The sequence below is a fragment of the Carassius auratus genome, chromosome 22 (assembly GCF_003368295.1).
Source record: "Carassius auratus strain Wakin chromosome 22, ASM336829v1, whole genome shotgun sequence".
In the NCBI taxonomy this organism is placed as follows: Eukaryota; Metazoa; Chordata; class Actinopteri; order Cypriniformes; family Cyprinidae; genus Carassius; species Carassius auratus.
Window position 1 is genome coordinate 6,649,673 of NC_039264.1, and position 16,379 is coordinate 6,666,051.

The window sequence follows — 16,379 nt, forward strand, 5'->3', positions numbered from 1 at the left end:
TAGATAAGTTTGAATAGATAGATAGATAGATAGATAGATGAGTTTGAATATAGATAGATAGATAGATGAGTTTGAAGATAGATAGATAGATAGATAGATAGATAGATAGATAGATGAGTTTGATAGATAGATAGATAGATAGATAGATAGATAGATAGATAGATAGATTAGTTTTAATATAGATAGATAAGTTTGATAGATAGATAGATAGATAGATAGATAGATAGATAGATAGATAGATAGAGTCAGAAGAAAGATAGAGTTAGATGATGATAGATAGATAGATAAATAGATAGATTAGTTTTAATATAGATAGATGAGTTTGATGATAGATAGATAGATAGATAGATTAGTTTTAATATAGATAGATAAGTTTGATAGATAGATAGATAGATAGATAGATAGATAGATAGATAGATAGATAGATAGATAGATAGATTAGTTTTAATATAGATAGATAGATGAGTTTGAATATAGATAGATAGATAGATGAGTTTGATTATAGATAGATGAGTTTGATTATAGATAGATAGATAGATTAGTTTTAATATAGATAGATGAGTTTGATAGATAGATAGATAGATAGATAGATAGATAGATAGAGTTTGAATATAGATAGATAGATGAGTTTGAATGAGTTTGAATGGGTTAGTAGTAGTACATAGGAAGTCTGATTGAGTCTAATGGGCTTCAGTGTGTTTAGATTTGAATTTTTGACAGTTGGAGTTCACGGAATGTTCAGATGAGCAGAGGCTTTTCAATGCAAGTCTATGGGATTTTTATGATTTTTAATCTTCAGTTTTATGAAAAGTATAAGTCCGATCAGTTAGAAAAGATATAGCACACCCGGCGAGATCAGTCTGAAGAGCTGGTCCGAGTTTGGAGTCTGTAGAGTTAAAGCTCTAGGAGGAGTTAGAGTTGATAATTTAGTCTAAGAAGAATAATAATAATAACTAGATAAAAAAGTTCGTCAAGACAAACTTTAAGTTGGCTTGAGAAAAGCCTGACCAGAAAGTCTGAAAAAGTTTGAAAAGTTTAAAAAGTTTAAAGTTTTACAGTTTTCAGTCTGAGATAGATAGATAGATAGATAGATAGATAGATAGAGTTTGAAGATAGATAGATAGATAGATAGTTTGAAGTCTGAAAAGTTTAAAAAGTTTAAGAAGTTTAAAAAGTTTAACAGTTTTCAGTATGAAATAGTAAAAAATGCAAATAAGTTTTAAAAGCATAAAGTTTGAAGGCAATACAGTCTGTCAGAGATAGATAGTTGCTATGCGGTTGCTAGGGTTTCTGGGGGGTTGCTAAGGCATTACTATCCAGTTGCTATTTACTTGGGGTGGTTGTTAGGGTGTTGCTATGTTTTGAATACAAAATAGACTGAATTTAACAGATAACAATTATGTCAGTTTAATTGTTTTTATAACAACATACACAAATCATAACTTGATTTTTGCAAGAATTGTAAACCAATGCTCTACGGTTAACAGTGATTTTTGATGTTTCCTCCTGCTCATGTTTTATGAACCCGTTCTGCATGATGTCATGAAAGTCTTTCAGCATAATGTATATTACAAAGGCAGAGAGGAAACAATTATTTGTATTATTATATTAAAGTTCCTAAACATTTTTATATTTTTCTTTACCACAGAAGCTCTGTCAGTTACGTTGAGACTGATGAATCCCCAATCTTCCACAATCGACTTCACATAGGATGAACTGTTTCCAGTTTCAGCAAAGCAGCAAGGATGACTACACCTTAGAACTCTTCACTAACACTGCCTGCCTCACCTGGGCCACAGAGAAAACAATGTTACTGCCTGTAAATGGCACAATTAACCTTTAACCTTACAGATGAATCAATGCAGTAACACTGTTTTATACCATTGACATTGTACCAAATATTCAGACTGAATATACAGAGGAGAACTGGTCCCCAGTGTTTTTGGTGAGCCTAGTTTCTCCAAAGGTTTTGTTTTTACTCCAGTATCAGCATTTTAAAGATTTTTTTTTTTTTTTTTTTAGCACTGTTGCCTTTGGCTTGCTTGCTGTATGTATGAAGACTAAAGCATTTATCACCAACTATTAAAACCATAGGTATGTCTTTCTGTAAAGATTTTTTGAAATGTTATGTATTTTGAAAAATGTATAAATGTCTTACATTGATTGTGTGCATATTTTTTGAACATTTATATGTAAAAAAATCTGTTTATTAATATAATTATTATATTATAATTGAAAGTTATACTTATATAACAATTATAAACTATTTAGCTGTATTTTTAGTTACTTTCAGTGCACAAACAACGATTATTCACTTTCTATACTTAATGGTATAAATATAATGGGCATACTGACATACTTTATTTAAAAAAACATAAAATGTTTGATTTCACAACCTATAGCGTCGGCTATATATTAGCCTATAAAACATGTAATTTAAAAGACATTAATGGTCATTATAGCACAGTTCAAACAACAACAATTATAAACGATTTTGCAGGAATTGTAATCAGGCGCTAAAAATAATACCCATTAATTGTTCGTTGAGCCAATGGGATCACTCTGGGTCCTGAGAAATGACACCGGGACCGCGATGCACGCTGGGATTTGGAGTTTTCGGCTGATTGTATGCAAAACTCGCATGCGGAAAGGTTTGAGCATACACGTCTCGGAGAATATCAATTAAATAATAATTATATTACAAGTTATGGTCCGATGAGCACCGGCGCCATGGAGAGTACAGGACACGTCTGGTGAGGCTATAAACGTGTTAGTTACTTTTATATATTTTTATCTTTATTTTGAAACGTAAAAGCACAGCTAGCATACTGATAAACTGTTTATTGACAGAAAAGTACAGTACATGATGCATCTGAGGAAATATACAGTAAATACATATGGATTATTACAGTGCTATGTGGATGAACGTATATTTGTTTGTTTGACTCTCTGAAGGCCATGTAGCAACTCCGGCTAGTGGATTAGCACGCACGCGACCAAACACACAGACGGATGAGAGAGAGGCTGGAGAGATACAGGGATACAGATGATGCTGAGGTCAGATGCTCTCAATCAGTATACCTATACAGAATGCACATAAATGAAATGATATAAAGCTGGAGATTGTGGATTTTATTTTAGATTGTGATAGATGAGATATATTTTATAATATAATGCAGTTTGCAGTACCAGTTATCCACTTTCAAAGACAGTGATTAGAACACACACACACACACACACACACACACACACACACAAAAGTGCATTGTGTTGAGGTTTTTCATCATGTGAAAAACAACATAAGAATATTTGTCGCAAACAGCTTTTTATGTAACTTCAAAGTGTGGGGAAGTCGTGGCCTAATGGTTAGAGGCTTGGACTCCCAATCGAAGGGTTGTGAGTTCTAGTCTCGGGCCGGACGGAATTGTGGGTGGGGGGAGTGCATGAACAGCTCTCTCTCCACCTTCAATACCACGACTTAGGTGCCCTTGAGCAAGGCATCGAACCCCCAACTGCTCCCCGGGCGCCGCAGCATAAATGGCTGCCCACTGCTTCGGGTGTGTGCTCACAGTGTGTGTGTGTGTTCACTGCTCTGTGTGTGTGCATTTCGGATGGGTCAAATGCAGAGCACAAATTCTGAGTATGGGTTACCATACTTGGCTGAATGTCACTTCACAAGTGTTTTCTGTCAAATGATATAAAGATTGCATTTATTCCAATGTATGTGGGTATGGGGACACTTCAAATTTGGATAGCGCAGTGCTCTACCAATTGAGCTACAACATATAAGATCATTTTCATCAATTTCAACTGTTTAATGTAATTTCAAAAGATTTCCTGTAAAATGATACCAAACTTTTGTATGTACACCACTGCATGTGGGTGTGGGTATGGGAAGCTTTTGAATTTAGGTAGGAAAAATGCCAAGCGGAAATCCCCAAAATAGCATTTGTGCATAAGGTTTTCAATTTTAAAATTATTGCAGCCTTGGTGATCATAAGATTTCTAAAAAGCATTACTAATTAAGATTTGTGTTTTTGAATTCATCTGTGTGATAGTGAGGTATAAATACAGACACAGCCTAAGTGATTGTGCAATAAAGTGTTTAAACAATTTCAATAAATTTGAACAAGAACAAATTTATTTAACATTAATTTGCATTAGCATAAGCACAAATAACTAATAGTGTAAAATATTTTTTTACTATTATGCAAAAGTGTATATATATATATATATAACTACAAAAAAAATAAAATACAATAAAACTGATTCGCTTAACTGATTACTGATTAGTCTATAAAGCTATGACTACAATAAAACTGATTCGCTGAACTGATTACTGATTAGTCTATAAAGCTGTGACTACAATAAAACTGATTCGCTGAACTGATTACTGATTAGTCTATAAAGCTATGACTACAATAAAACTGATTCGCTGAACTGATTACTGATTAGTTTACTGTTTGTACGCTAACTACTCGTTTATTAACATGATTTACAATAATTTTCATGGGCAACTCCATGATTAGGTCATCAATGCTGCCACAATAATGTTCAGAAGGCACAACAAAGATTTCATCATCCGCAGTAAGTAGGTGGCAGTTGTCATCAATTTCAGTCACTCCCACAACTTCAACTTCCTGTTCGACAGGTTCAACCTCCTCGATCTGAAAAAAAAAAACATAAAACATTAAAAACCTTTTAATTTAATTGACTGTTTGTATTTCACTGTGTGTTTGTGTGTGCACATGCTAGTGAGTGTGAGTAAAGCCCCTTTCACACTGCACGTCGGACCTGGCAAATTGCCGGAACATTGCCGGGTCGCCTTATGTGTGAAAGCAAACACGTCCCGGGATTGATTCTGGCATTGAACCCGGGTCAGGGACCTAGTAACATTGCCGTGTTCAATCCAGGGACGAGCGCTGTGTGAACAAAAGCCAGATTTAATGCCGTGTCTTAGTGATGACGCAGGTTATCGCACGACTCTTTTACCGGCTGTTTTGAGGGAAGATCAACGTTCATGACAAAAAAATATGTGCAAACTGTAATGAAGCAGAGATCAGTTTGTTCCTCACTTTTTCCGCAAAGACGCTGAGATTGTTTACTATCGTTTACTCGTGAGCACTGGTGAGTGAATGTGTGTGTGTCTGTGTGCACTAGTGTGTGTGTATGTATGTGTGTGTATGTGTGTGCTAGCAAGTGAGTACATGTGTGTGCGCTAGTGAGCAAGAGTGAGTGAGTGAGTGTGTGTGTGCCTGCTAGTGAGGGAGTGTATGTGTGTGCGCTAGTGAGTAAGTGTGTGTTTGCACTGGTGAGTGAATGTGTGTGTGTCTGTGTGCACTAGTGTGTGTATGTATGTGTGTGTGTGTGTGTGCTAGCGAGTGAGTATATGTGTGTGCGCTAGTGAGCAAGAGCGAGTGAGTGAGTGTGTGTGTGCCTGCTAGTGAGGGAGTGTATGTGTGTGCGCTAGTGAGTAAGTGTGTGTTTGCACTGGTGAGTGAGTGTCTGTGTCTTTGTGTGAGTGCGTGCACTAGAGAGGGAGTGCGTGCGTGCATGTGCATGTATGCGCTAGTGAGCAAGTGCCAGTGAGTGTGTGTGTACTAATTATTAGACAGAAATTCACGATAGATCTACTGTGTAATGTGGAGTATATAATCATAAGTACCTTAATGGTAGTATAGTTCGATGACTGAAGTTTTGCATTGCCACTTGCCAAAATGGTGGCACGCATATGGCTGATGTGCACATTGTCTCCCTCATGGAGTTCACTGAGTGCTTCATCCCTCCACAGGGACACATCAAGGAGCCTTTCGCCGCACTTCATTTTGAGGTCCAAGACTGGGATGTCTGACATTGTCATCCTTACTTTCTGGATCTGCAAAATTTAAAATGACTAGCGATGTTAAAAGTGTGATAGATAGATAGATAGATAGATAGATATAAACAGTCAGAAGAAAGACAGATATAGATAGATAGATAGATAGATAGATAGATAGATAGATAGATAGATAGATAGATAGATAGAGTCTGAATGAGTTTATATAGATAGCTAGCTCACTTTTTCAACTTTTCCTAGGAGGCTGAGATATCCACTCCTGGAAAACAGATCCTCCTCCTCACCAGTGGCAGAATAGGATGGTGGATGGATTAATTCCACTGCAGCTCTCTCTGCCTCCTCAGAAATTTTTAATGGAGCTGTTCTAAACTTTAATGTGGATCTTCCCACAAGAAGACAGAGCCTCCCATGTCTGTCGGACAATGTGCAATTTTTTAAAATATACGATGCCCCCTCCTCAAATTCAGGATACGAGCCATTTTTTTTGTGGTAAATGGCCCTACTACCATCTGTGAGGGCACAGACTGTTGATGTGTGCTGTGTGTCAATGGTAATTTTAAACCCTCGGCGGACAAATGAGCCAGCTTTTTGGATTAGACGTGTCTGTATACATTTTAGCGCCAGCTTTTGAGGGGTGGAATATGGATGCGCCATTCTGATGGTAAGAAAAAGGAAGTAATATCTTAGTAGCATAAAAAAATACAATTTACTATTATTACTATCTCTAAACATAAATACTGAGAAGATGTCTTAAAGTCAACCAAAAAATATACTTACGATGTTTTGAGGGGGGGTTTAGCTGCTGATGACAAACAAAGCAAAGAGAAATACAAAACATTACTGAATATGAATCAGATATTGCATATGTTTGTATAAATGTTTAATATATACATTTTTTCAAAACTTTAAATATTTAGTTTTTCATCAGGGATAATATTATACATTTTAATCAAAGGAAAGGGAGCTCATGAGCCTGAAATATGAGAAATATTTGACATTTAGGCCAAATATGTTAATGAGTTTGTGATTAATTAATCAAAATAAAAAGTGCTCATGAGCCAGAAATATGAACAAATATTTTACATAAATATAATTATTTATTAATAAAGTTGTCGTGAGAAATTAATTTAATGAATACGCTAATTTTTAATTAACTATAATAGTTATAGTAGTTTTAATAGTTTTAGTAGTTTTTAATAGTTATAGTAGTTAAAAAAAAAAAAAAAACGGGTTTCCCTTTATCTCCGTTCCAGTGCTTTTTCTGCGACACATTACATTTCGTCCGCCAACGTGATTCATTTAATTGGACACTTTCACTCAAAGCTTTCCTCGGACTGCTTATTGGATGAACCGCTAGAATGAAAATATTCACCGCTCATAGGCCTGGGCCAAAATGGGTGGGCCCGAACCCACCCGGGCCCAATGGTAGCGCAGTGGCTGGTTCTCTCTCAGCACGTCTGAGAGAGCGGGGCTCGCGCACTTGCAATTTGAACCTATACATTCTATGGATTGAGCGCTGCTCCCTTAGCACAAATGGCGTCATTCATATGTAACGGAAATAACGGACATTATTGGTCGTACAGTAAATGTAATACATTTACAATGTAGCTTTGAGATACATTTACTAGAAAAAACTGTCCGTTTTCGTTATTTTTTATCTATAGGCTATATGGAAAAATATTTTAAAAACTTAAAAAAAAAATTTTATTTTTATTTTTGATGTTAAAATAACTCTGGGGGAAAAAAAACTGTTCCCTCAGATCGGGATTTGTTTAGGGTATAATTATTATAGGGTATTATTGTATTTTCTTTCTATATAATATTAAATTGATATTTGTAGTGTGATTATTATACATTTTAAAAGTCATTTAAATAAATTGGTTGGGTAAAAGTACTTACCTTAGGAAAATTGTCTGTCTTCTTATCCACTGCTCTTCTTCTGTCTGAATGGAGTCGGGCTATGCGTGCGCTCCGGTCACGGACACCGCTTTATAAACTCTGTTTTTTTTCGCGGTCATTGCACGCGAGTAATAATTTAAGTCTTAACAATTAAAAAAATACATTCGCATTTTTTTGCGAATAGTTTATTTAAATTGTTTCTTTATATCATCATGCCTTGTTATATTTCCCGGAGGAGGGGGAAAATAAATAAATACAATTAAGTGATGGGGATTTGAATTTCCGAGGAAGAATCTCTAAAGTTGACATGTTTCTCATTTTTAAATGTCACAATATATCTTTCGCTAATTTGATTTAGGCCTATATCAGAAATCCGCGGTGACACAAATGTGGATTTATTTATTTGCTTTTGGAAAAAATAATAGGCTAATATAAAAGTTATATTTGCTATAATCTCCCATATGGATAGACCTAGAGTGTTATTATCATTAAAGCTAAAATGATTAGCCCACAATTTAATTAATTAAAATAATATATGTTAACTTAAATAAAATATATTATTATATAAAACATATTAAGATATTTGCTTTTCTATATTATAGAAAATATAGTATATATTATATGATATAATATATTTACATTACATTTACATTTATTCATTTTGCAGACGCTTTTATCCAAAGCGACTGACAGATGAGGACAGTGGAAGCAATCAAAAACAAAAAGAGCAATAAGTGCTATAACAAGTCTCAGTTAGGTTAACACCGTATACACGTTGCATGGGATTTTAAATAATATAATTAATAAAAAGAAAACCGATCTAATAAAAAAAAAGAATAGAGCAACCTAATGTTAATGATCTTTACACACACACACGCGCAAACACACATACACATACAACTGTAAATGAAAAGAAAATAGAAAAAAAAGATTAGAAAGGTAGTTAGATTTTTTTTTTTTTTTAAATAATAGAATTAGAATATTGAGTGTTAAAGTTAGAGGGTCAAATAAATATGGAAGAGATCGGTTTTAAGCCGATTCTTGTAGATGGCTAAAGATGGCATATTATTATTATTATTATTATTATTCTATTATTATTATCTATATTATATTATTCTATATATTCAATATTTAACTATACTTCTACATTTGTTAAAGCTCTAACTAAAATTTTAATTACAGCCTGCTAAAAGTAAAACTGAAATTAAATTAATGAAAGTATAAAATATATATTTAAAGAATTTAAAATTAAAAAAGGACAAAACTCTTTAAATTATTACCATGTTAATTAAACTTAAAACGTAAATATAAAAGCCAATTCAAAATATTTTTGTTATTATTAATAATAATAATAATAATAATAATAATAATAATGAAATGCTATTATTAAATATATTAACGTATTATTAGAAAATAGAAAAAAAAAGATTAGAAAGGTAGTTAGATTTTTTTTTTTTTATAATAGAATTAGAATATTGAGTGTTAAAGTTAGAGGGTCAAATAAATATGGAAGAGATCGGTTTCAAGCCGATTCTTGTAGATGGCTAAAGATGGCATATTATTATTATTATTATTATTATTATTATTATTATTATTATTCTATTATTATTATCTATATTATATTATTCTATATATTCAATATTTAACTATACTTCTACATTTGTTAAAGCTCTAACTAAAATTTTAATTACAGCCTGCTAAAAGTAAAACTGAAATAAAATTAATGAAAGTATAAAATATATATTTAAAAAATAAAATTAAAAAAGGACAAAACTCTTTAAATTATTACCATGTTAATTAAACTTAAAACGTAAATATAAAAGCCAATTCAAAATATTTTTATGTTATTATTAATAATAATAATAATTATAATAATAATAATAATAATGAAATGCTATTATTAAATATATTAACGTATTATTATTATTATTGTTATTATTCTTTCAGCAGAAAAGCTTTTGGATCAAGGAGACATCTTTGTCCCCCATTTCAAATTAAATCCGGATTTGATTTTTCATATGTATGATAGATAAAAAAGATTAGTATTTAACTGTAAAGTATTTAATTGAAAAACAATAGACTAACGGTTAACCAATGAACAGCGTTAGAATTTTGCATAACTAATGAGCTGTCACTCTGGATTCATCCGGTCCGGCGGTTATTTCTTGAGGTGAGTCTGCTAGATTTGCTAGGCAATTATGCAATAAAACATTGTAAAAAAGAAAATAAAAGTATCGATTGTTTATAAAATGATTGCACTTAATAAACCTAGTGAAGCCGGTTTACATTGATTTTTTTTTATCAGTTAAAGGCGTCTTCAGGCAGGACGTGAAGCCATGTCTAAAATCCCCGTAACCCGTAACAGTTAGTTGTTATAAATATCACTTTACATAGCCTATAGCCATACCATCAAATATGTATATACATATCAAGGTTTCATTAAATAAACAGATAAAATAAAAAATAATTTATTGGTAACAATTGGTAATAAAAACGCAAAGCAATATATAGTTAGTTCAACAGTGTTTAGAACGGTTGCCAAGCAACACACAGGCTCAATATCACTGTAAGCCAGTAATATATAATGCGCTCTCAGAAGTATGTTTGTTGTGTTTTTGAGGCTGTCCGCTTTTTAAATATAATAATTCTGAGTGTATTATACTGTTATGTATGAGAATATTAACGAATTAAATTTAGCATTGCAATAAAGCAGGGCTAGCGGTGAATTAGAGACCATTACATTGATATAGTTTTTATAGTATTTATTTGACATATATTGTGTATAAACCAGGTCGTTGCTGCTGTAACTATATGCTTTGACTGATATGACACAATTATTTAATGATATTTAGAGTTATCATTCATGGCTGCTTTCACTGAGTTTGTTTGTTGCTCATAGAAAGTAAGCTAATTGACTCCGAGTGATTGCTTAATTTCTCCCTTTTTTTACTTGCCTGTAAATCTTTTGTATCTGCTCTTATGTCAGATCATTGCACTTTCTGCTGCGGTAAGTAATCTTTTGAGCAAATTATATCAGCATTTTAAATATATATTTTTTATTTTGCTAAGCTTTAACGTATGCATACTATGTGAAGGTGGTAGATCAGTTATTTAATATGTTTTCTTACTAGATTGTTGACCTATTCCACTGCCTCCTCCTCCCCACTGCCAAGTGTGGCCATCAGCACCTTCATTTGAGGTAATTCATGTTTTCATAAACACCACATTATCAGTCAGATACAAACCTGCAATAGCTGAATATGTTTAGTTCCTTTCCTTGGATGTAAGCATTATAATGTGGATATTCTGATAATAGTTAGAATTTTTATTGATTTATTTATTCAAAGGTGCCATTGATGCTTTGGCTCTCTATGTAAGTAACCCTTTAAAATCACTGCATCATGTTACTACATTAGTCATTTCTTTGTAATATTTGTAATCTCTCTACTTAGCATCAAGGTTTCATTAGTATATTTACTGACACAAAAAATGTATCACTTAATTAAACTATAATTGTTTGAGCTGTCAATAATGCTCTATTGTATTTAAAAAAAACAATGTATTTCTTCCTAGTAGTCTGGATGTCCATTTTGTTTACTTGTAATGCAATACAAATACTCAACAATATTTTTTTTAGTAGCAATAAGCTAAAAAAACAAAAACAATAATTACATTTTGTGTTATAAGTGACTCAATATGATTTCTTATTTCACGGTTTTGTTTTTCTGTAATTATGCTATGTCTGTAATCTTTACTAGTCAGGTCATTGCATCCTGTGATGTAAGTAATCTTTAGAACCATTTGGTACATTGACTCCTAATATCAAATTATGTCAGGATATTTTTACAACATTTAATACTTCTTTCTTTTGCTCTGCTTTTAACATCTAAATAATATTTGTGCGTGGTAGATCACAATGACTTATTTTGTTTACTTAATAGATTGTTGTAGTCTTGCACTGTCTCCTTGCCAAGTGTTGCCATCAGCACCATTTAAAGGTAATTACTGTAATGTTTGCATATTCACATTAGCAGTCAGATACAAATCTGCAATAGCTGTCTTTCATGGCTTATTCTTTCTTTAGATTTGAGTATTATAATGAGGAGATGCTTGAGTCTCACTACATTACAATATATTTATTTTTTATTTTTTATTCAAAGGAGATATTGATACTTTGGCTCTCTATGTAAGTAAACTTTTAAAAATCATTAGTCGTTTCTTTATGATGTTAGTAATGAGCTAAAAACAATGGTTTATTTCTGTAGTTTATGTGCTATTGCTAAAAAACAGAACAGCACATGTTGTGGTCATTACATTAAATAATGATTTAAATTATATTGATTGCTCAGGAAGTTTTCCATTCTTTCAACCCTCAGTTGTGTAAGTAATACTCTTAAGCCCCGTTCACACCAAGAATGATAACTATAAAGATAACGATATTAGCGTCCACACCAGTGTACCACATCGTCTGTTTATTCTGAGTGCATGTGCGTCTGCCGCTTTAAATCCTCGAGCCCGTTATAGCAGGATGGATTCTGATTGGATGTCAATATTTATATCGTTCATCAGCTGGAAAAAAAATCATTCTGAAAGTGATTCCTATGATACCGTTTCTCTATGCCTTCATCGTTATTGTTGTAGTATGGACTCTGTTATTCTTTAATATTGAGAACGATTTTTAGAACTATATAGTTATCGTTATCATTATAGTTATCGTGCTTGGTGTGAATGGGCCTTTAAACATTATTTTGAGTACAAGTGATATTAATAGGGCATTCTTTAATTATGCTATTGTTGTTATTTATTACTATCAAATATTTAATATAAATGAGATAAACAATTAATCCCTATTTAGGGCAGTTTATTTAGTTATTTATGTATTATGCTTACTGATTTGCATTTAATAATGTAACTGTCTTTATTTCTTTCTGTGTGTGTCTGTCCCTATCTTTCCTGTCCATATCTTTATATGCTTTACTAAACCCTTTATCTTGCTTATTTCATTTACATTAATTTTATCCTTTCATTTCCAAACTGATAACTGGCCTGCCACATCAAATGCTGCTGCACTGCTTGCTGCTTTGCTTGCTCGCACTATAAACTGCAAGATGCAAATTCAGATCTGCTTCTAACCCTTACGCAACTACGCCTAGCTTGCTTAGCATCTTTGAAAAAAAAGGCCAGAACCCTCAATTTTTGATCTACGACCATCTATGATTCTGGAAAACTTGATACACTGTTAATACTTGATACACTATTTATACTTGATACCACAAAGATTTACACCCAATCTTACAACCTGAAAAAATCAATCTCAAACCACAGAAAAAAAAAAAAACTGATAAGAAAACTGAGCTGCATCTTCAGAAGGAGTAAGTAAATTGACCTCTTCACTGTTTTCACTGTTTGTATATTCGTCAAGGACCACTGATTTGACGACTACATCAGCTTTGACACAACGATAAGATTTGTTACATTTTATATATATCAGTAAATATATTCAATAATCAGTAATTAAAAAAAATATTCTTACATTTACTACATTTACTTCCCAGTGATTAAAAGTCAATATGCCAAGAAAAGGAAAGAGGAGTGAATCACAGAAACAGCGCAGAAAGCTACAGTCTTCATTGGGCACCAGTAACAGTACCAACTCTGTATCAGGTATGAGTGATGAAAACCCGTATGTGCTGTCTGTTAAAGCGTCTCACTGTCAGACCGATGTGAGGTACAGTGTGTATTCCAGAGGGCGTCAGTGTACTTGTAATTCCTTAATATTCCTAGCAGTCCATAGTGAAAGAAATGAGCTACAGAGTTTCGATTTAGATAGCATTTTACAGAAAGGTGATGCAGTCTACACTAATGTCAAACGAGCTCTGCAGAGCAAAGGACAATTTGTGGGTAATTTTCTAAATTTTGATGAGCTACCGCAGACAATTCAGACAAACTCTCGCTGCTACAACATCCTGAAACATCCCCAGAGGTTTGGATTTCTGAGAGATACACCTGCACTAGGCAACTATGAAAATCTTGAGAATACTTTGCAGTGTCTCAGAGCTGAAGTGAGTGATGCTTTGCTGTTGTGTGGATGCTCTTGCATCGCTGTATTCAGAGATCGATCAGGGAGGTTTGGTTATTTTGATTCTCACTGCAGATCAATATATGGAATGCCTGTTGAAGAAGGCACAGGCACAGCGGTATTCCTGACGTTTTATCAATTATCGGATCTTGTGGACAGACTTTTACTATTGTTTCAAGGGTGTTTCGATATGAGAGACCAGGAAGAGTTTGAGCTGCTGCCTGTATCATTCATTAGCATGATGACTGAAAGCTGTGTACGTACTGAAGTCTCATTTGAGAACAGAGCTATGTCAAATGATGAACAATGCTCATCTGCTGATGCCCCACAACAGTATTTAGAAGTCAAAGATCCAGCACAACAACTATCTGACACTTCTGTTAACAGAGCCACATCAATTGATGAACAAGCCCACTTGACTGAAGTCTCCCTGAACTGCTGTGACCTTGAACTTAATGTGCAACCATCTGTATCGTTTGAGAAGAAAGATCTGTCAAACGATGAACAATGCTCATCTGCTGATGCCCCACAACAGTATTTAGAAGTCAAAGATCCAGTACAACAACTATCTGACACTGCTAACACAGTCACATCAACTGATGAACAAGCCCACTTGATTTATCAAGATAAAATGGAAGTTCAAACTACTGTTGTTCAAAATCAAGACAAATATAAAAATGTACCATTGAGTGAACTTTCTCATAACATACTGTCACAGGATCAATTGCCATTTTCAGCTCCAAATCACCAGAATTCACATTTCACAGTCAAGCAGACAGAAAAGCTGAACAAGACTCAAAAGCGAAAGTCTTACTATAAAAAATGGTACAAAGAAATGGTTCAGAGGCAAGGTGATTATGACAAAAAACAGGCTGTACGTGAAGTCTATGATTATAAAACAAGTAGTGAATACAGACAAAGACATAACCAAGCCATGATGAACAACTATTGGAATAAAATTACTTATAGAGAAAAACACAAAGAAGCAATGAAAAACAACTATAAAAATAATGAAAAATACAGAGGGAATAAAAAGAGTAAAATAACATTGAATTACAAGAATGATGAACAATACAGGGAGAGACAAAAGAATTATATCATTCAGAATTACAGAAATCGGGAACAGTTCAGGGAGAGACAAAAATTATAATCGAATTCAGGAATTATATCATTCAGAAATACAGGAATCAGGAACAATTCAGAGAGAGACAAAAGAATTATATCATTCAGAATTACAGAAATCGGGAACAGTTCAGGGAGAGACAAAAGAATTATATCATTCAGAATTACAAGAACAATCCTAAATATGAGAAAAAGCATAAGCAACATCTTGTTGACAGATATTTAAAAGATCCCATTTTTAGGCAAAGGCAAAAGGACCATTACACAAACCGATGCAAAAATGATCCTAATTTCTATAAAAAAAGGAAGGAAATTTTTAAACAGCATTATCAATGTGATGCTCATTTTAGGGTTCGTCAGAAAGAATATAATTTATTCAAATCTAAATGCAAAACATCTGCGCTTAAGGTACTTCAAAAAGTACATTGTGCACAAGAGATACAGTACAAATACAAAAAAATGTATTTGATGCGCTGGCAAAGAGAAACATTACAAGATAAACAGCATGACATAGTACAAGATCCAGGCATGTTAAGAGCCTTAAATGTTTTCAGAGATGTTATAAAACAGGGGCCAACTTATGTCTGCACATGCTGTGCCAGAGCACTCTTCTCCAATCAAGTGCGTAATTGTGAATTGCATAAATATAAACAAAATCCTACAGTTGCTGCACTTTGCTTGACTGGAAACTATGTTCACATCTGCTCTGACTGCCCTGATCGATGTGCCTTGGAGAACATGAAAACAGAATGGATCTGTCACAGCTGCCATACGACGCTTTTGAGAGGTCTAATGCCAGATATTGCTGTAGCTAATATGCTTCAGTTCACTCCCATTCCTTCAGAACTGTGTGATTTGAATATTCTAGAAAGACATGTCATTGCAAAGTACATTCCCTTTGCGAAAATTTTAACACTTCCTAAAGGCCAACAGAGAGCTATAAAAGGAGCTGTAATTTCTGTTGCATCTGAAGTGGAAACAACAGTAAATTGTTTACCAAGGCCCAGAAGTGAATCACAGCTTCTTACAGTGAAACTGAAAAGACGTCTGTGCTACCAAGGTCACTATCAGTTTCAGACTTTGAACATGCGTAAGGTATTGTCTGCTTTAAGAAAACTAAAGGAAATGCATTCAGAATATAAAGATATCATCATTAATGCAGCACTCTCAGAAGAAGAAATGTTCAATGAGCATGAACAGTCCGCAAATGACGTCAGTGTTCCTGATGAGGAAATGGATGTTGAGAGCAGCAGTCAAAATGAGAATACTGAAGAACAGAGCAATGAGAATCAACACAATGATTTAAGTGATGACCCTGAGAATACTGCAGAAGAGCAATCAAGAGGCCTTGCTTTGGATACATGTCTTCAGCCCCCAGATCTTGGTCAGCAGCTGTTGTCTTATGATGACGGAATATTTTGCATTGCCCCAGCATCGAAAAAT

At 33.6% G+C, this 16,379-nt stretch overlaps 2 protein-coding genes across 7 annotated transcripts; one reads left to right on the plus strand and one right to left on the minus strand.

Annotated features, from left to right (window-relative positions):
* Positions 1–1,162: 1,162 nt before the first annotated feature.
* On the plus strand, positions 1,163–14,964 carry LOC113040787 (uncharacterized). The gene is made up of 9 exons (XM_026199039.1): positions 1,163–2,094; positions 2,956–3,057; positions 10,722–10,742; positions 10,867–10,934; positions 11,083–11,108; positions 11,494–11,515; positions 11,677–11,733; positions 11,896–11,921; positions 12,844–14,964. The coding sequence occupies exon 9, from the start codon at positions 13,306–13,308 to the stop codon at positions 14,962–14,964; it is 1,659 nt and encodes a 552-aa protein (XP_026054824.1). The 5' UTR covers positions 1,163–2,094; positions 2,956–3,057; positions 10,722–10,742; positions 10,867–10,934; positions 11,083–11,108; positions 11,494–11,515; positions 11,677–11,733; positions 11,896–11,921; positions 12,844–13,305.
* On the minus strand, positions 3,597–8,284 carry LOC113039533 (uncharacterized). 6 transcript variants are annotated; one of them, XM_026197438.1, is made up of 5 exons: positions 7,736–8,284; positions 6,614–6,635; positions 6,059–6,491; positions 5,666–5,875; positions 3,597–4,667 (listed from the first exon to the last, which is right to left on the minus strand). In XM_026197438.1, exons 3-5 carry the CDS (start codon positions 6,488–6,490, stop codon positions 4,452–4,454), a joined length of 858 nt encoding a protein of 285 aa, XP_026053223.1. In that variant the 5' UTR covers position 6,491; positions 6,614–6,635; positions 7,736–8,284; the 3' UTR covers positions 3,597–4,451. The 6 variants fall into 6 exon arrangements, with proteins under 6 accessions (XP_026053223.1, XP_026053222.1, XP_026053221.1 ...); XM_026197437.1 differs by having other exon boundaries at positions 6,614–6,638; XM_026197436.1 differs by having other exon boundaries at positions 6,059–6,635.
* Positions 14,965–16,379: the final 1,415 nt, after the last annotated feature.